The sequence below is a fragment of the Gouania willdenowi genome, chromosome 9 (assembly GCF_900634775.1).
Source record: "Gouania willdenowi chromosome 9, fGouWil2.1, whole genome shotgun sequence".
In the NCBI taxonomy this organism is placed as follows: domain Eukaryota; kingdom Metazoa; phylum Chordata; class Actinopteri; order Blenniiformes; family Gobiesocidae; genus Gouania; species Gouania willdenowi.
Window position 1 is genome coordinate 30484794 of NC_041052.1, and position 20478 is coordinate 30505271.

A 20478-nucleotide genomic window follows, 5' to 3' on the forward strand; every position below is an offset into this window, starting at 1 on the left:
TTAACAGGACAGGACAAATTGTCCTGCTGTGACAGGGAGTCACACAATAAATACTGCTGGAGATCGTTTTCTGTGAGGATTGTTTATGTTCTTGTTCCTTCAATATTTCAGTTATTTGGCTACAATAATGATAAAGATGATGATGTTAGGGATATATTATTAATAGTGACAGTAATAATAGTAATAGTTATAATCATAATAATAAAATAATATAATAAAAATCCAGTAACTATAATACAATAATGAAAACAATAATATTAATAATAAACGAGATTAAATAACAAGGTAATAGAAGAATATATTATAATAATAATATAGCAATAAGAATCACAATCAGAAAGGTTTTAATGGCCAAGTACAGTTTTTAGGACAGTACAAGGAATTTGACTTGGTAGTCGGTGCGCGAAACAAAGAAAATAATAATAATAATACAGTAGTAGTACAATTATACAATAATAATAATTGTCTAATTCAATGTATAGCCAATGTCAATAAAAACCTGAGCACATCTGAATGTTTTCTGGGTTCCTTTAGTTCTATTTATGCGTATCTATCTATATATCTATCTATCATGTCTGACATTTATTACAAACAAATCCCGTGAAAATTGCTTGAGAATTGAGCGATTTTTGACAACTTTAATTGTGTACCACCTCATTCCTCTATAGATGTAATGCACTTTAGGAGCGATTGCCACCGGTCCAAGATGGCCGCCCTGTAGACGCACCGCTCGAGTGAGACGCGGCAGTCGATGCGTCGTCTACGTACATATAATGTTTATGCTCGTCCCCTTCCGCTGCGTTGTGTATGCTGGGAAAAGTAGTTTTTTCCTACGGCGCCTCTAAACCTGTCAGTGCGCCTGCGCAGAGGCGGACAGCTGATAACTAATCTATTATGAACTAAATCAAAGATCCTGAAGAACCGTCCGGAGCCGTCGAGGGACGCACCGAGCACCGAGCCACAGTAAGCGCGCTGCACGGGGCGGGATGTGGTCTGAGTGGTCGGACGCACCGTGGCCTGGCCACTGGTAAAGGCGGTGTTTCGGAGCCTTTGGCCGCTCGGCGCCTTCAGACAAAGCTCAGCTAACAGGCTAATGGCTTGTTGGCTGCAAACACGGAACGCAAACAGCTGCTTGGATCGGATTCAAAGCTGCCTTCGGGTGTTCACGGGTCGGTAAGCGCCAAGCAGGCGATCCGATGTCTCTCCCGGTACGGTTCACGTCCATCTCCACGGCGCTGTGACTGACTTTCTCCGATCTCCGAGCTGCTGTAGCCGCCTAGCTCTCCTCGACTGTGGCTTGCCCGCCATCTTTTACAGCGAGTTTAACGATGGTAGCTCGGCAGGAGCGGAGGCGCTGGGCCCGGTTCAGCCGAACCACTGTCCACAAACCGAGCCCACCGACTCAGCTGAACGTTACGCCCGGGATAGAATCCTCTCATTGCGCGTTTACGAACCGTGGTGACAGCGGCTGCTGTTAGCCATTAGCTCGGTCGTTAGCCGCTGGTTGGCAGCATCGTGCTGCTCCGAACCGGAGGGTCGGACGGTGAGAGGCCGGTGAACCGTTTGGTTTTATGAGCGCGGAGGAGACTCTTCATGTCAGTCTGTGTGTTATCAACCTCCAGCATTAGTAAACCACGTAAACATTGCAATTTAAAGCAATGATTCCCAACCTGGGCTACGTGGAAACATTTTAACCCAATCCTGATTAATCAAACAACTTTCCTTGTCTTTGTATAATCTAGTTGGCAAATAAATTCATGTGGACAGAATAATTTTTCCACTCAGCAAAGATTAGATATTGGTCTGTCTCGATGAAGACTCATTTAAGGCTGAATCAATAAATGACCTCAGTTTGTATGTATTTTGCTCTGGACCAGTATTTCTAATAGCAAAAAAAGTTTATAAAATAATTTTCTTGTTAACTGTAGAGACTCTCCTTACAGACAACATTAATACAATCACACTAAATAATCAGAAAAACATGAAAAAAGTAAAAATCGGCATACAATTTTAGTTTATAGCCCTATCATCAATTAATATTTAATTAATAAGCTATTTGTGACAGGAGAGCAAACAATATTTATTATGTATATCATATCATGATGTGTGTTATCAACCTCAATCATTAGAAAACAACGTACACATTAAAATCTAGCAATGATTCCAAACCAGGGCTACGTGGAAACCTTTTTCTTTTTGTTTTTAGCCTATTTTTAATGAAACAGCTTTCCTTGTCATTTTATAATCTCGTTATCAAATAAGTTTGTGTGGACAGTATTATTTTTTCACCCAGCAACAATTAGATATCTGCCTGTCTCTCTGAGGACTCATAAGGCTAAAAATGCCAAGAAAACGACACTAAATGGCTTCAATTTGTATTTATTTTACTTTGTTCTATTATTTCTGATTACAAAATAATGTGTTGTAATATCCTTTTCATGGTAATTGTATAGTTTCTCTAGAAACACAACGATAAACTTTATTTACAATAATGCAATTGTACTAAATCATCACAAAAAAAAACCCATGTAGTAAAAAAACAGTAACAATCTAGTTTATAGCTCTGTTATCAATTTAGTTTTAATGAATGAGATATTTGTGACAGGAGGGCTGAAATTATAGAATATATATCCAGATGTGTTAACAACGTAACATTGGTATAAAGCATCCACTGCCAGGTTTATGTAGAAACTTTGACTTTTAGATAAATAAAACCCTTTCCTACTCATTTTATAATTGATTTAAATTAAGAACAACTTACTTTTTCCACCATATCAACAATAAATTGTGCTACAATTATAGCCAAATGATGTTAAAATGTCTTAAACACAAATAAACAGCTTGCTAAGGTTGCTCTAGTCTGGGATTTCCAGCCTATTGATTTCTAAATAATAAAATAACTTTAAAAAAAAAAAAAAAAAAAAAAAGCTAAAATGTCCCTTCAACATGAATAAATGGCTTAAATTAAATGAGTAGTTTCTATAGCTCTGTCATTAATAATTTTTAATTAATGGGATATCTGTGATCACATTGGAGACACGTTTATATCTGTGTTATAAAGGCCTAATCATTAATGATTTATAACCAGAGCTTTGTGGAAACTTTTATGAATCAATTTTTAATCTATAAAACTACTGGTGTAAAGTTAACTCGGCCAATATTTTTTCCCATTTGCATTCAAAGTAAAATGAGGTCAAAATGTCATGAAAACATAAATGAATGGCCTAAATTCACAGTTAGTGTTGCTTTAAATAATGTCTAAGCTTATAAACAAAGCTGTGATGCAGAATAAGAAACATTTAATAGATAAACACATTTACTCACTGCATCCATTAGTCAACAACAATGACTTATTGAAAAAACTCTGGACAGAGATTTATCTAATACCTGGACTATCATGTTTCCATATGGTATAGATAGATGTATATATGTATAGTTGAAACAGATGTGTGAATCACCCCATGTTATGTAATGACAAATGTTTTAGTGTATTTATCGATACAAAAAAATGTCATGGGTTTGCACTTTCATTTTAAAGCGGTGTGAACACAAATATTTCCTTTATTTTAGATGTTTCGCTTTAGCAAACATTGGCGCTTTTATTCCATTGAGCTCACCTGTACATACAGTGCTGTTTATCTGTAAAACTGTTGAGTACACCCCTGCAGTGTATGCTTTATAAAATTACAGAAAACTAAGACAAAAAAGTGGAAATGCAGATTTAGAAAAAAACCACTATTATTTAAATCTTATATTATTTATTTACTATTTATAGTCTGATTGCAGGTCAGAAAAGATTAAAATTGATGATTGCAACAACTTAAATTAAGTTACATTTGTAAATGCTAAAGTGCAACATCAGTGTACTGGAAATGAATAATACTTGTAAGTACCTTCAAAAATGATCAAATAATACCGCAGGAAAGCATTAGCATTGTTAGTGCAGAAGCACAATAAAGAAACACTCAAATCTACAAAGAAACAAATAAAATCACAATTTTTTTAAGGGAGCTTGAGGGAAATACTTAAAGGTTTCAAATAATATTCTGGGATCGTATCACACATTTCTATGGGAGTTTTCCTATTAAACAGGTGGCTAAGGGATAGCGGTGTGGCTAATGTCGCTCTAGTGAATTAATCTTGCGCGATTTTTGTGTTGTCAGGGCGCTACACTAACTTTTCCAGTGGTGGCACTGTACAGAATTTGAAATAACAGGTCATTTATTTTATATAATTTTAAAAGAAGACGTAGCTAATTTTTTTAAATAACAGCATAGCAAAACAGGTTACAGTATTGTTTTGTTTTTTTGCAGGAATGCTGTATTTGAATTAAGTTAACAGTAGCATAACCAACTTAGCATCTGCATTGCTTCACCCCATGGAATTAAATTCAGTGGGTTCAGCTCTTATAGTGGGGTCTCCTAACCCTCTTCCCTGGTCATGGGTCTGAAACCTTTACTCTACAAGGAACCATTTAGCTTCATCTCACCTGGATTAAAGTCCTCCTAGAGCCAAAAAATACCTTCTCAATGAAGACAATACAGTGTATTAAATTCTATACAGTTAAAATGATATAGAATAATGTTTGATTTAATTTGATTTATATTGATCATGTAAATGACAACTTAAACAGTTTAAAATAAAATAAATTGACATCAATAAATAAAACAGTATCTTGCATCTTCAAATTCTTACATATCTCATTTTGCTTGAACTCAATGTTATATAAAAATATATATTTTCTTAGTAAATGTATTTGAAAGGCTACAAATAGTAACTTGAACTTGATAACACATAATCACGTGGTCAACACATGCTAATTGCTCATTTCTTGCCACACATAAAGCATGTATATTTAACCGGCCCATTGGTGATTAAATGAAATTGTTCCCACACAATTAAAATCTCTTTTTTCTTCCAGAATAGTGTTTTTGTTGGTTTAGTTATTTTACCAGGGATTTAAAACTTAAGGTTAGCCACAGGTGCAGTTAATTTGATGGTCTGTAGATGTTGCAGGAGGTGAAGTAGGAAGGTGCTGAGTCATTGCACAATGTAATTTATTTTAAGTTAACAAATTGTTATATTTTGACTTTATTTGTCATTAATCATTAATAGCCTCTGTAAAAAAAAAAAAAAAAATTTCATTTCAATAGTTTTTTAAAAGTTATAGGGAGCCATTGCAAAAGAGTCAAAGGGCCACATTAGGCCCCAGAACCACAGGTGGCAGACCCCTGCTCTGAGAGAACCACAGCTGAACATCTGTCCTGGCATCATATTCCATCAGGTCTGGTCCCTCCATGCTGATTCTGATGAGCGTGTACGCTCTATCGCTGAGCTCAGCACGTTTTTCCTTTTTACTGCTGCTCTCAATGTGAGCGCGCACTCAGTGAAGGACTCGTTATGCCTGGCTCCATTCACGGACCGCGCGCACTCTAAGGAGCACATTGGTGTTTATACTTTGTGCATTCACCGTTATATTACTCGCAGCCACGTTGCGTGACCGCGTACCGTCTGCTCTCAGCTCACGCGGAGCGAGAGAGAAGTGCACTCTGTGGGACGTGGCGAAGCGCTCAGCAGCTCCATCCAAAATAAGGTCACCCATATGTACTCGCATAGATGCGACTTGATAAAATGTTCACTCGCATACATTGAAAATATACTCGCATATGCGAGTAAATTTTCATAGTCTCGAGCCCTGGATGTAATATGTTTCCTGTTTGAATGCACACAGGGTCCCCGATTTCCCATGATTGAAGAAACTCTCAGAATTAACTTCCTTAACAACAAATAGCATAGAAACGATTTATGATTTTTAACTTAATTATTCCCTACTACATATCTTTGGGAGGATTTTGTTAAAAAATAAAGATGTATAAGGTTGAATTTTCCCCTCGAAAGTTGCTTTTGATCTCCAGTGTAAACACTCTTGATGATGTTAGAAAAGTTTCATGCATTGCATTGTGGGATGTGAAGTCCTGTGGACAGATGCGTAGTAGTGTTTTTACTTCATTCTTACTGTGATTTCTGGTGTTTTTTCTCCACACGAGGAGGGCGGTGATTAGTTTGACTTCATCTTTATTCTAGTTTGTTCCCAGTATTCCCAGTGATATCTCCTCAATACACTGCACATTTAGGGCCTGTACTACAAAGCTAGATTTCCTCTTATCACGCTAACTTCTGGGATTTAATCAGTGTGTGCTGTCCTACTAAACTGGCTAACTTCTTATGTGGCTAAATCACCATGGTAACTTAGGCTGAACGACTAACTTGGTCTGTACCAGGTTTTGTTCTGGCTAGCATATTAGTGAGTATTAAAGTCGCGCCTCCTGACCAGTCAGTTCAATTAGAAAATGGCCTGTCCAATAAATGGAGGATCATTGTGTGAACACGTCGCTGTGTGGATCTGATGTGACGGTGACAGGAGAGAGAATATTTAAACATCGATGCAATTTTTTCATTTACCGATGACATCTTAATGGAAATATATAGATTTATATCTGATGGACTGATAAGTTAAATAAGTCAGCTGATAAAGCCTGCGTGTATTGGGTGTCTTTAGATCGATAAATTATTTAATCAATGAATTAATTCATGTATTCTGGGGTAATGCAGAGAGGCTTAGTCCTGTAAGATAAAATATAAATATATTCCACCTCATGGTGCAAGCTGATCAGTATGAATGCAGCATTAGAGCCACAGACAAGGGAATAGTGAAAGTGAAACAGATCAGTGTCTGTTTATTCTTCATTTATAATCTCACTAATTTAAGCATTAAAGCTTTTACAGAATTGTTTTCAATTTATTTTCCAATGGAAAACATTTTCAAAGTGCAGGCAATAGTAAGTAAGGTTTTTCTATATAAAAACCAAATACTGTACAGTCCTGTTAGAAAATAAAGGCATTTTTGCAAAGTGCAAACAGAAACAACGTAGACATTCTACACAGATGCTGCAGCAACGGTAGATACGGTGAAAGAGGACCTGGGTGTTAAGCTGCCCTGGCAAAATACAATAAGAACACATAGGATTGAGTCGCGGTGAGTCCACTTTGCACCAAAAAGTCCAGTGTTATGAATGTGATGCGTACGCACACATGGAGCTGCAAACACAATCACATATTAACACTTTAAACCAGGGATGTAACGATTCACTCAACTCCCGATACGATTCGATTCAATCAACTCCCGATATGATTCGATTCACGATACTGGGTTCACGATACAATTCTCTCACGATTTATTTTACAAAATGGGACTGTAGTCAAGTAATGATTGAAAAATATTCCCTTTTTTGGGGGGAAAAACTGTACTATTTTCCTTTTATTTTTCATTGTCAAAAAAAATCCCTTGATAAACTATTCAATAATACAAATGAAGAAGCATATTAATTTAAATTCTGGTTCTATAGTAAACAATGCAAAACTGCATGATAGTTATTTTTCTTTTTAAAAGTGCAACTGAAAATGTATTTTGTGCCTTAACAACAAAAATTATATTGTATTTGCCAGATATTTGTTTGGACCAGCAGAGGGCGCTGGTATCCCAGTGGTGGGTTGGGATGCAGCTATTTTGTGCAGTGAAGAAGAGATGCTATGCTAGCAGACAGAGCTAATAGAAAGACGTGACTTTTATAGATATTGACGTAGTATTACAGATGTTCTTTTGGTGCTATAAGGGTAAGGAATCATTTATGAACATGTTTAAGAGTAGAAGGCGGCCAGAAAGAGAGTAGTAGGAGATTCCGCCCGCCACCTAGGATTCTGGACAAGAGAATAGATAGCACCCTCTGCTGTTTCAAGAAAGTACTGCGATTCAATTTTCAGAAAATCGATATGAATCGTGATACCTATAAATCAATTTTTAACTGCCTTCCGATTAATCGTTACATCCCTACTTTAAACAACATACAATAAAAGTAGGTCACTTTGTCAGTTTATTTGGTGCAATCACAATAAATCACAGTAAGAATGAAGTAAAAACACTTACCAATGTATGATCTGTCTACAGGTCTCCACATCCCACAATACAATGCACCAAACTTTGCCAACAATGTCAATAAGGGGGTGTTTACAATGTAGTTCAAAACAAACTTTGGAGCAGCAGTTTTCACTGTTTTCATCTTTTTTCCCCGAGCAAATGGTCGGTTATTTATTGATTGGCGTTTGTCGTGCCTGTCCTGAGTTGTGTGTCTGTGTGTTTCAGGTTGTGCGATGGGAGTTTGTCTTCATGAGGAAGCTTTGGCAGCAGCAGCTGAGCTGAACACACACTGAGACACACACACACACACACAAAGGGAGCTGTTTTTCTCACCTTCACGGCGGACGCTGCCTTCCCAGGGTGCATTGCGTCTTCACCGCCGTCCACCATGTCGGACGAGGCTGCGCCCCCCAGCCCCCCCCAACTCAGCAACCCGGCCCCACCCGAGGTCACCAACCCCACCAAACCGGGCAGGTAGGAAACACACACACACATGTACGTGACACAATCATTATTGTTTTCCTTCGGTCTTTTTTTTTTTTTTTTTTTTCATGTTTAACCACACAATTTCAGACAAAAACTAAAACAAAAAATCTAACTACTGCACACCAGATTTGTTTTAAATTCTTTATTTTCCTATTGAGTTATAGGTCATATCCAAAGTAAGTATGTCTAGAATTAAAGTCAACTGACATTTCTTTGTCCTTTTTTTTCCTCTAAAATTTCGTAATGTTAGTGAGCCCATTATTGTTTGTTGTATGGCATCGTAAACTGGGGCTGTTTTCACTCTGGTTTAGTCGTGGACTTGGTCTGAATGGGCCCAGGACAGATTATATTTTGATCACCTTGGTTTTTGCTCGGTTTGCGTTTAGAGAACAACTTCTGATTCGCTCCAAACAGCCTCTGGTGCAGTTACATGAGCTAATCACGTTACTGGAGTAGAAACTTCTCTCGGTAGAGAAACAGAAACCTGAAGAAGAGGATCTCCTCTATGGGTCAAAGCGAGCGCTTAAAGCTGGGACACTCGATTTATTTTATTTAATTAGAAAAAAATGTTATTAGCATTATATAGTATATCGTAAAAGTAATAATTTCTGAAAAAAATTGTACGTCTGCGTTTTGTCTGTGCCTCATAATCATTTTAGTTAATAAAACCCCGGAAGACACAGTCTGAGCGGTTACCCCCTCCATGTCCAATCACAGGATTTAGAGAAAAGAGGGGGGAGCAGAGCCCACGAAGGAGCCTCCTCATTGGCTGCCACGATATATAGTGAAGCGTGTGCACGGTGCAAAGTTGTTTTCAGCAAAGTGTGGCTGCCAAACACCCACCAGGAAAGATTGCTATACCTGCACTTGCTGTTACTGCATATACTGCTAAAAAACCCAAAAGGGGAAAATCAGAGGAAGAAAAAAAAGACATGCTTAGATGCAACTTCAGACAATCAACCTATGCGTGTGCACGTTCAAACGCTCATGCGCGACTTCGTGCACTTCCAGAGGAGGGGACTGGGAGGGATTATCAGAGTGGGTGGGATTTACGGTTCAAATTCAGCCATGACCCTCTGTCATGGTTTTAAAAAAAAAAGTGCTCAGACACTTTTTCCTTCTCCATTTGTTGTTTCACAACATTCAACAATGGAGCATCAACAAGTTGTCATAGTGGCTTTAAAGCCGTGGTTTGAGCTGTTGCCGGTAGGGTTAAGCTCCAAGAACCGGTTCCAAATATGAAAGTGTAGTACAGCCCTCCACTGCAGCCGTCTCATGTAGTGGGAGGGAGGAGCTGCTACCTCGGCTCTACAGACAATGGCGGGAGTTGTTGTGTGGAGTCGCTTTAAAAAGTTCAAATTTTTCAACTTTGAGTTATTAGGTCGCGCAGGACCTAGTTGCCAGAATAATAATTTTCCTCAACAAGAACTGTTGATTGATTTTGTCACATGACTGCTCCAGGGTTTAAGTTTGTTTCATTTTGTTTTACATCTACCTGAGCTGCAGCTCTTTTTTTTTTTTTAGACTGCTGCCAACTTGTTTGTAGAGTTATTTCAGCAAGTTTCAGTTTTACAGTTACAGTTGGGGACCTTTGTAATTGAATACCCAAGTTACAGTACAGCAACGAAATTAAACTAAGTGATCGGGTTAGTCGCACCCTTTTTTTAATATGGGGGGGGTACAGCATAGCCATGCATGCTGATGAATAGTTGACTTAACTGGCGTACCGTAGTTTTGTATGAAGTAAATATTGACAATGACTTGAGATATTTGTAAAATGTTTTCAGATTTTAGTGATATTAAGTTTTTCTGCAACAAGCAGTGGCTGAAATAACAGGTCATTTCTTTTATATAATTTTAACAAATTTAACAAAAAACATTAAATAACAGCAAAGCATAACAACAGGTTACATGTATTCTGTTTTTTTTATTTTGCAGAATGGCTATACTTGAATTACCTTAACATAACTTAGCATCTGCATTGCTTCACCCCATGGAATTAAATTCAGAGGGTCCAGTTTTTATAGTGGGGTCTCCTAACCCTCTTCCCTGGTCAGGGGTCTGCAACCTTTACTCTACAAGGAACCATTTAACCTCGTCTCACCTGGATTAAAGTCCTCCTGGAGCCAAAAAATTACCTTATCAATGAAGACAATACAGTGAATTAAATTCTGTAGAGTTAATGTTATATAGAATAATGTTTGATTTAATTTTATTTGATTTTTATTGATCATGTAAATGGAAACTTAAAAACAGATCAAATAAAATAAATTGACATCAAGAAATAAAACAGTATCTTGCATCTTCAAATTGTTACACATCTCAGTTTCACAATGTTATATATATATATATATATATATATATAAGATTTTTGTAATTAATGTATTTGAAAGGCTACAAAAAGTAACTTGAATTTGAATCACATGGTCAACAAATGCTAATTGCTCATTTCTTGCCACACATAAAACATGCATATTTAACCGACACATTGGTGGTTAAATTAATCTGTTCCCACACAATTAAAATCTCTATTTTCTTCCAGAATAGTGTTTATGTTGGTTTAGTTATCTTACCAGGGATTTAAAACTTATGGTTAGTCACAGGAAAGTTGATGGTTTGTAGATGTTGCAGGAGGTGAAGTCGGAAGGTGCTGAGTCATTGCACAATGTGATTTATTTTTAGGTTAACAAATTGTTATATCTTGATTTTATTTGCCATTAATCATTAATAGCCTCTGTAAAAAACAAAACAAAAAAAACCCCACTTTATTTCAATAGTTTTTTTTTTTTTTTAAAGCTATAGGGAGCCATTGCAAAAGAGTCAAAGGCCACATTAGGCCCCAGAACCGCAGGCTGAGAGAACCACAGCTGAACATCTGTCCTGGCATCATAGTCCATCAGTTCTGGTCCCTCCATGCTGATTCTGATGAGCGTGTACGTTCTATCACATGGTTTTCCTTTTCACTGTTGCCCTCAATGTGAGCGTGCTCTCACTGAAGGCCTCGTTATGCCTGGCTCCGTTTGCAGACTGCGCGCACTCAAAAGGAGCACATTGGTGTTTATACTCAGTTGCATTACCCGCAGCAAAGTTGCATGAGTGCACTGTCTCCTCACCCACAGTGCGGCGTGAGAGAAAGAGAAGTGCACTCTGTGGGACGTGACGGAGCTCTCAGCCGCTCTGTCCAAAATAATGTCACCCATACGCACTCGCACAGATGCGACCACATAAAATTTTCAGCTCGCACACACTGAAAATATACTTGCATATGAAACAGTTGGAACTTGGAAGTCTCTTAAACTGAACGTGCACAGACAGTCTGTCGTCTCCGCGTTGTCTCTGCTTTTACTTGCAGCGTGTCTGTGATGCATTCAATGTCCACTCTGATTTTCCATACATTGCCATTGCAGCTCACGGTTAACCTTCAAAACCTCATAAAATTCAGGTGTATGAATCTGTGGAGCCACACTCCTTTCCTTTGAACATCTGAATCATCGTGGATGTTAGCGCACATCTGTCCGTGGCACGCCTCCGTTTAAATATGTAAATCATATTAAAATGAGAGCGTGATCAGAAAGTAATACAGGAAAGAAGAAATGTTGACATTTTCAGAGCGACAGCCACGTGTATGACGGTGATGATTGAACAATACAGACACACAGTTGGCCTAATAGTTGACTATATTTAGTGTATGTGTGTTCCACAGGAAGACCAATCAGCTGCAGTACATGCAGAACGTAGTGGTGAAGACTCTGTGGAAGCATCAGTTTGCCTGGCCGTTCTACCAGCCTGTGGACGCCATCAAACTCTGCCTGGCTGTGAGTCTGTGCTCCTGACCTCGCCCACTACCAGCCCAGCTGTGCCACGCTCACTGTGTGTGTGTGTGTTTGTGTGTTTATGTGTAGGACTACCACAAGGTGATAAAGAACCCAATGGACATGGGAACCATCAAAAAGCGCTTGGAGAACAATTATTATTGGAGCGCCAGTGAAGCCATGCAGGACTTCAACACCATGTTTACCAACTGCTACATCTACAACAAGGTACACACAGCACACATACACACTAGGGCTGGGAAATATATCCTGATTCAAGATATATCAAGTTTTGTATTTTGGCGATATAGAAAATGACAATATCGCCTGTATCGAGATATATCTATCTTTTTTAACTTGTTTTTATTTATTGTATCACACATTACAAATCACATCCTACAAGTATTTGGAGTACAGTCAAACAGTGTCTTTTTAAAATGTTTCCATATTTCTGAGAGAGATATTTATAGTTTATTTTGTATTAAACATCTCTTTTAGGAGTCGCTGCTTTCACTACTTCTCAGAACATGAAAAACACAGTTAGATGATCGCTGAGGGCGCCCTAACCCAGACCTTCTTTGTTGTGGTTTTGTGTGTATTTTCTTGTGGTTTTGTAACTTTGTTTATGTGTGCAGCCCACAGATGACATAGTCCTGATGGCTCAGGCCCTAGAGAAGATCTTTCTGCAGAAAGTGGCTCAGATGCCTCAGGAGGAAGTGGCTCTGCTGCCTCCAGCGCCCAAAGGAAAGAACAAGAGCAAACTGCCAGCAGCCACTACAGGTGAGAGTGCCGCCACCAAATGAAGAGGAGGAGGATGATGATGATGATGGTCTGTTTTCTCCTCAGTGAGTCAGCAGGCAGAATCGTCGGCCTCTCCTCCCGCTTCCTACCCCTCCCCCTCTCCCTCTCAGACGCCTGTCATCTCCGCCACACCCACTCCTGTCCCATCCACACCCCCTGTCGCCACTCCTCAGCCGCCGGCAGCCATGATGCCGTCTGTGCACCCTGTCGTCAAGGTAACAGCTTTGTTTTTTGATGCAACACGACAACAGATCATTTGTTACCAATAAGAGAGCCGGGTACAATCCTGCAGTACCTTCTCTGTCCAAAGAGGGCGTTGTTCCCCAGCAGAGGGTTACTGAGATGTATCACCTGATGTTTTTCACAAGAGGTTTAAAAAGTTACTTTGATATAAAACACTTACAGTCTGTGTCTGTGTCTGAAACAGAAGAAAGGTGTGAAGAGGAAAGCTGATACGACCACTCCGACCACATCAGCCATCTCCGCAGGTCGAGCCGACTCCCCGTCTGCTCAGGACACTAAACCGCCAAAACTGGCCTCGTCTCGGCGCGAGGCGTCCGCCCGCCCTGCCAAGACCCGACGAGAGACGGTCGAAGAGGCGGCGGTGGGCGAAGCGGGGGCGGGCGGCCCGGCAGGCGGCCGGAAGAGTGGGAAGTTGGGCGAGCAGCTGAAGCACTGCGACGCCATCCTGAAAGAAATGCTGTCCAAGAAGCATGCGGCGTATGCCTGGCCCTTCTACAAACCCGTGGACGCTGAAGCCCTGGAGCTGCACGACTACCACGACATCATCAAACACCCCATGGACCTGAGCACCGCCAGGGTAACATCTGATGATTCATGGTGCAATACCACGAATCAGTGAGTCCGGACGCTGTGATGTCACGGCCCTGACGTGTGTGTGTTTGTGTGTCCTAACAGAAAAAGATGGATAAGGGCGAGTACAATGACCCTCAGAGCTTTGCCACTGATGTCAGGTTAATGTTCTCCAACTGCTACAAATACAACCCCCCGGACCACGAGGTGGTGGCCATGGCCCGCAAACTGCAGGTACAGCACACCCCCAGGGCCCTTACCTGGGACTGAAAACATTCCTCAATTAAACCCAATGAACCCGTTCTGTAAACCAGTCCACGCATCATTTAACTAGCGTCAGCGGAGCCACCGAGTCTGAATTTCACCCTCCGTTGCGCCGTGTTCTGCCAGACTAATTTTGATGAAGCGCCACTGCCCTTACCTCTGGCATTGAACTGTTGCCATAATTACCAGGTTTACTAAGGGAAGTCAAACGTGTGGTTGCCACACACTGTATTCATTAGCATGCAGCTTTAGCAGCACCTCAACAGGAAGCATTAATTACAAGCAGCAGCACACACATACTCTGAATCAAGGCAGAGATTAATTCATTAATCAATCTAATTAATTAATCTTTTTAATTGCATCTAAAACCAAAGCGACAGCGAGTGTTTCAGAGAGGAGTGACACCTGTATCTGAGGCTTTCAAAACAATGTTTTATATGGAAAAACAATAAAACATTTACAGAAAAACAGAAACTTCATTGCGTAATTGTATTGGCAATTGAAAATTGGGTCACTGTAGTGTCAAAAACCAAGTGGAGTATTTTATTTATTTAGACCGAAGCTGTACGACCTACCAGTAAAAAGATTGGTAGGGGTTAAAGTTCTTGACATAAAAAAAAAAGGTTTTTTCCGTATAACTTGGCCACATATTGAGAGACAGTGCTCGGACTGGTACCATTGAACAACATTTCCTTTCAATGTGTGACCTTGCCCTTTGCTCAAGGTCATATTTAAGGTCAAGGTCAGTATTCTGTAGGGATGTAACGATTAATCGTAAGGCAGTTAAAAATCGATTCATAGATATCACGGTTCATATTGATACTGTGAAGATTGAATCGCAGTACATTTTTTAAACAGCAGAGGGTGCTATCTATTCTCTTGTCCAGAATCCTAGGTGGCGGGCGGAATCTCCTACTACTCTCTTTCTGGCTGCCTTCTACTCTTAAACATGTTCATAAATGATTCCTTACCCTTTTAGCACCAAAAGAATATCTGTAATATAACGTGAATATCTGTAAAAGTCACGTTTTTCTATTCGCTCTGTTTGCTAGTGTGTAGCATCTCTTCTTCACTGCATGAATATCTGCATGCCAACTGACCACTGGGTTACCAGCACCCTCTGCTGGTCTAAACAAATATCTGATGTAAATACAGTGCAATTACTGGTTTTTTTAAAGTCCAATTGTTAAGGCACAAATACATTTTCAGTTGCACTTTTAAAAAGAAAAGGAACTATTATGTAGTTTTGCATTGTTTACTATAGAACCAGAATTTAAATTAATAGGCTTCTTCTTCATTTGTATTATTCCTTTATTTATTTCATTCAAGATTTATTTTTAGTTAAATTGCATTGTTTTGAATAGTTTATCAAGGGATTATTTTGACAATGAAAAATAAAACAGTACAGTATTTTCTAGTTTTTTCCCGAAAAAATTAAAGGAATATTTTTCAGTCATTATTTGTCTACAGTCCCATTTTGTAAAATACATTGTGAGAGAATCGTAACGTGAACCCAGTATCATGAATCGAATTGTATCGGGAGTTGAGTGAATCGTTACATCCCTAGTTTTCTGTTTTTTTCTGCATTGTATAACTTCTCAACAAATGCAGATACAGGTTGTCATTTTTGCCAATTTTCAATTGCCAAATACATATTCTCCTTGCGAATACAGGTCTTGCCTAATTATAGTTGTTTTGCTTCATGCTTAAAGGAAGCTGATTGAGGTTGGACACGCCCCCCCCCCCCCCCCCCCCCAGCAGATGCTGATGTTAAAACACAACTACAACTGTTTTTACCGCCAAAGAAATTAACATTTAAGTTGATCGATTACTGAAAGAATGTTTAACTGTAGCCCCACCATTACCCAATCACACACCACATTAATGGTAGAGGACAGTTAGAGTTCAGCTGAATCTAGAATCCGTTTGCTCTGATATTCCTCCCAGTTTGGTCGGCGTTGACACACAGTCTAGAATGGATCAAACGAAATAATTCTAGAGCAATTTTTTTCTGTGGGTTTCAGAGCGTTTCCAATTCAAGTCGAGCGATTAGGAGAGCTGTGAACATAACTGCTCTCAGAGCGGATCAAACACAGGAAGTATCGGAGATTACGTTGAATGAGGGTGATCAGGAGAACCGGCGACGGCCCAAACCAGGGCTTTAAAACCATCAAAAGCACAAGAACTTGTTGGCCCTCTATTGTTGAATGTTGTGAAAGAACAAACAAAGAAGGGTGAAGTGTCTGAGCACTAATTTGTGCTCGCTTTGACCCATAGATTAAATAATCTTCTTCAGGATTCTGTTTCTCTGCCTAGAGAAGTTTCTACTCCAGTAACGTGGTTAGCTCATGTAACTGCACCAGAGGCTGTTTGGAGCAGATCAAAAGTTGTTCTCTGAATGCAAACCGAGCCAAACCAAGGTGATCAAATTATCATCTGTCCTCTGCCCATTCAGACCACGACTAAACCGGTGTAAAAGCAGCTCTGATCCCAAATATCAGTCCTAAGCGTAAGGACTTTCTCTCTGTTTACGGGTACCATCGTTATACTTAAGCTGGTTGTTTGTCACCATACTGGTTCATTAGATTACACAACACAACTTGCACAATATTATCATCACATTATACTTTCAGTACAACCAAATTAGCTTACGGTAAACTACTCTTTCCATTATCTCACCGTAACTCCCTTTCCCTTGTTCCGGTCCCCCTCAACAAGGTGTGTCTCTTTTTTAATAGGGATGGCTGCTGTTGGTCAAAATTATTCAATAACATTTTCATTGAAATTATAAAACATGCATAGCTGGAGATAATGTATCAGAATTCAGCTGCTCTCCATAGGATAATAATAATGGAGTTAGAACCTCTACTGTTGTAACAATGGTTTTTCCCACACTCTCCTTTCTTCTCATTCCTCGCTGACGTTTCTGCTCTCAGGACGTGTTCGAGATGCGCTTCGCTAAGATCCCCGACGAAGGCCTAGAGTCGGTTGTGCCGTCTACGACTCCTGTGGTCAGTAAAAGTACCGCCTCCTCCGACAGCAGCAACAACTCCTCCTCTGACGAATCGTCTGACTCCGAGGAGGAGCGAGCCACGCGGCTGGCTGAGCTTCAGGAGCAGGTTGGTGCTGCCGACCAATCACAGGTCAAGAACTTCTTGATTTCTTCTTTTTTCAACATTTTTTGGCAGATTTGATGTTTGCATTGTCCTGATGTCAGAGCTGATTGAACCCTTTAGGCACCAGAGGGGCGGGGCTTAATGAACCATGGCTGCTTCAGCTCACTCTGCTCGTATTTACATTTTTAAAATTTGTTTAAAAGCTTTAAAAAGTCCTGGGGTCAACATGTTTTTATGAACAAAATGTGTGGTTTAAGTGGCCAATACTAATAGTAATACTTTTATATAATGTCACTTCCCCCAAAGTCTGGTGCCTGTCCCAGGGCTCTACACTAGTGTTTTTCAGCTGAGGGTACCCTAGGGGTACGTGATGGCATGATGGGGTTGGGAAATTTTAATATGAAAGCATAAAAAATATGGGGTTTTGTAATGGTAATTACTTAGTTAAAAATGATAATCATAACGATGATGGAAGTGATCTTGATTAGGAAACAGGAAAATACAAGGAGTGGGATATGACTAGAAATTATCAAAAAACTGTAGGAAAAATTCTATTTGAGGCACAAAATAGTGTTTCATTCCACTTATTTTCAAAACGAGATTCTTCAAAATGTGTGTTATTATTCATTCTATCATTATGCTCTATAGTTGTTTTTTCATAGTATAATGAGCAAAATGTTAAGCCAAAGGGGTACTTGGATTCAGAAAAAGTTTAAGACACAGCTCTACACTGTCTTTTCCACTTCCTCAGTTGGTCGCACCTTTTTTCTGTTGTCCCTGTTAAGCTGAGAGCTTTTAGAGTGATACTATTGATGAGAAAAACTAAATACAAAGACCAAAAATAGGCAGAAATATTTGATGAAAAGTCAACTTATTATTTAGAAAAAGTTACTTGGCCACTGTTTTGCATAATCTTTGCACCAGGGCACTACAATTCAATTATTCACCGATTATTTGGATTTTTCATGCTTTTTTCCCCCTCTTTTTATGGCTACTTCATACTTTAATTAATGGATACTGACACATATACCTTCTTTTAAAGTAACCAAACAAATGTATCTCCATTATCTTTTATTTATGTCAAATAACCAAATCCAAAAGTAATCATATTACAAAAGAAATAAGTAATATAACAATGTAAAAATAACTAAAATATTAGCTTATTCTGCTAATTCAATCTGATCTAATACAAAAGCTATCTTAATACAAACCAAATCCTCAATGAGCAGTAGGGAAGCAACAATACAGTCAGCCGACGATTCAATACGTACCTCCCTCAGATCCCTCTCTCCCCCTCCCTCCCCACTGCTCTCTTGCCCTGCCTCCAAACTTTCCAAAGTCCTTCCCTCAGAGGAGCTAACAAGCTAACGTTAGTCCGACAGCAACATCACAGTAATATAACATGCTCTGTTAAAAGCATATTACTGCAGCGCTACTCTCTTTATGTGCACACACCAGATTCTAGCAGCAGCAACAACACAGTGTCACTTACAGCACCCAAACGGGGGCTGCTGCATGCACACACAAACAACACATGCACCACAGAGTTCTAGTGTAACAATTACAAATCAAACATAATGTAAATCAAGCAGCAGTAATTATCGTTCAAGCAGAAAAGTCACCAATTCAGTCTTCTACTCCACCACACCCTACATGTAGACGGCGCTACAGCCGGGGGCAGGGCCTCTGAGCAACAGCTGTCAGACAGTCCATCAAACACAATCCTGGCTCTGACTGGTTGTTTTTGCTCGGTCGTGGCGCATTCTGGCAATCTGCCAAAGGCAGCAGGGGTGACTCAATGAGCCTGTTTTATTCACACAAACTACTAGTTTGATATAAAGCTGTCCTTACATAGTGACAGCTTTAGCAAATATGACAAAAATTCACTTTTATAAGAGTTGCAGACTGTACATTTAAGTTTTTTAAGTACATTTTAAAGCAAGGGATTAAAGGCTCAAACGTACTCTGGCGTACACCCGGAAAGCGGAGTCCACGGCGCCAATTAAATGCAAAGCTCAGATTTTACGTCCCCGTGGACTTCTCCGCGTAGTTGGTGTCACACAAAACACTGCTTGGCATTGTATCCACCCACATTAAATGTAACACCAACCTGTATTTCACTGCCTGGTGATGATGAACACAAGCTTAGAGGAGAGACTGGCAGACGAGCCACGACAGTAGCGACACCTTTAAAACACGTCCCAGAACACAAGGACTATAGAGAAGCGCTAAGAATTATGGGACATGTAGGATTGTAATGGAATCTACTACTTGGCGGTGTTCCCAAGTATGTGAGCTCTGAGGACAGCAGACAGTCCGTGCTCGGTCCGCCCGAGTATGTTTGGGCCTATAGACAGAGAGCAACTTTTTTCATTTTAAACTGTTTTTTTTTTTTTTTTTACAGCAAAACAAAATTCATACACATTCCTCTGCATGGTGTGCTTCATGATATAAGTTATATGAATTTATAAAATAACACTTTCAAAGGACAAGTGAAATGTTCCCTCACTGCTGATTTTAAAGACTGCACTCAAGCCATAGCCGCTCCTCACTGCTAACCATGCTAACTAAGCAATATCACACGAGAGGGAGTGCTGTTGTGATCAAATATCAGCACTGGTGTGATTCAGTCGTAGGCAGAGCCACCGATTTATGTTTTTGCTGGTGGGTGCCCACTAGACGCGTTTGGCTTGATAAAAAAAAATAGCAATAGTATCGATACCAACTTTGGGATTAGTATTGAATGATACCGGTTTAAAAGGATCTTTGAGCCTTTCGATTAGTTTTCTCTCCTGTGCGCACTGACTGCTGTGGTTTCACCATAGAGCGACCTGTCTCCGTCTGTCAGTGCTGCTGCTGCTCAAATAGAAGTTGTGTAAAAGTCTGTAAGATAACAGTGGCAACACTGCAAATTAGGGGTGGGCGATATGGAAAAAAAAAATCATATCATGATTTTTTCTATGTGAAATTACAATCTTGATTTTTATCGGGATTTTTTTTTCTTCATTCAGATCATTTAGACTATTTTCAAGTTATTTACCAGCAAAACAAACCAATTCACCTACTTAAAATAATCGCCCTAAATAGAAAAAAGAGATAAAAGATAATTTAAGTCAGGGTACTTTTAAAATAAATGTTTAGATTTATATAAGCAATTTATCAAACTGGTTTCAAGTACAATTAACATCAAACAAAAAGGCTGACATGCAAA

At 39.5% G+C, this 20478-nt stretch overlaps 1 protein-coding gene across 1 annotated transcript in view; it reads left to right on the plus strand.

Moving 5' to 3' along the window:
• Window positions 1-834: 834 nt before the first annotated feature.
• LOC114469300 (bromodomain-containing protein 3-like) overlaps window positions 835-20478 on the plus strand; it is a 33483-nt gene continuing 13839 nt past the window's right edge. The window contains exons 1-9 of the mRNA XM_028456665.1: window positions 835-963; window positions 8201-8449; window positions 12165-12276; window positions 12364-12501; window positions 12909-13053; window positions 13120-13289; window positions 13502-13894; window positions 13993-14121; window positions 17088-17294. Of these exons, the coding sequence (XP_028312466.1) occupies window positions 8364-8449; window positions 12165-12276; window positions 12364-12501; window positions 12909-13053; window positions 13120-13289; window positions 13502-13894; window positions 13993-14121; window positions 17088-17294 (1380 nt within the window). The 5' untranslated portion in view covers window positions 835-963; window positions 8201-8363. The remainder of the gene's footprint in view (window positions 964-8200; window positions 8450-12164; window positions 12277-12363; window positions 12502-12908; window positions 13054-13119; window positions 13290-13501; window positions 13895-13992; window positions 14122-17087; window positions 17295-20478) is intronic.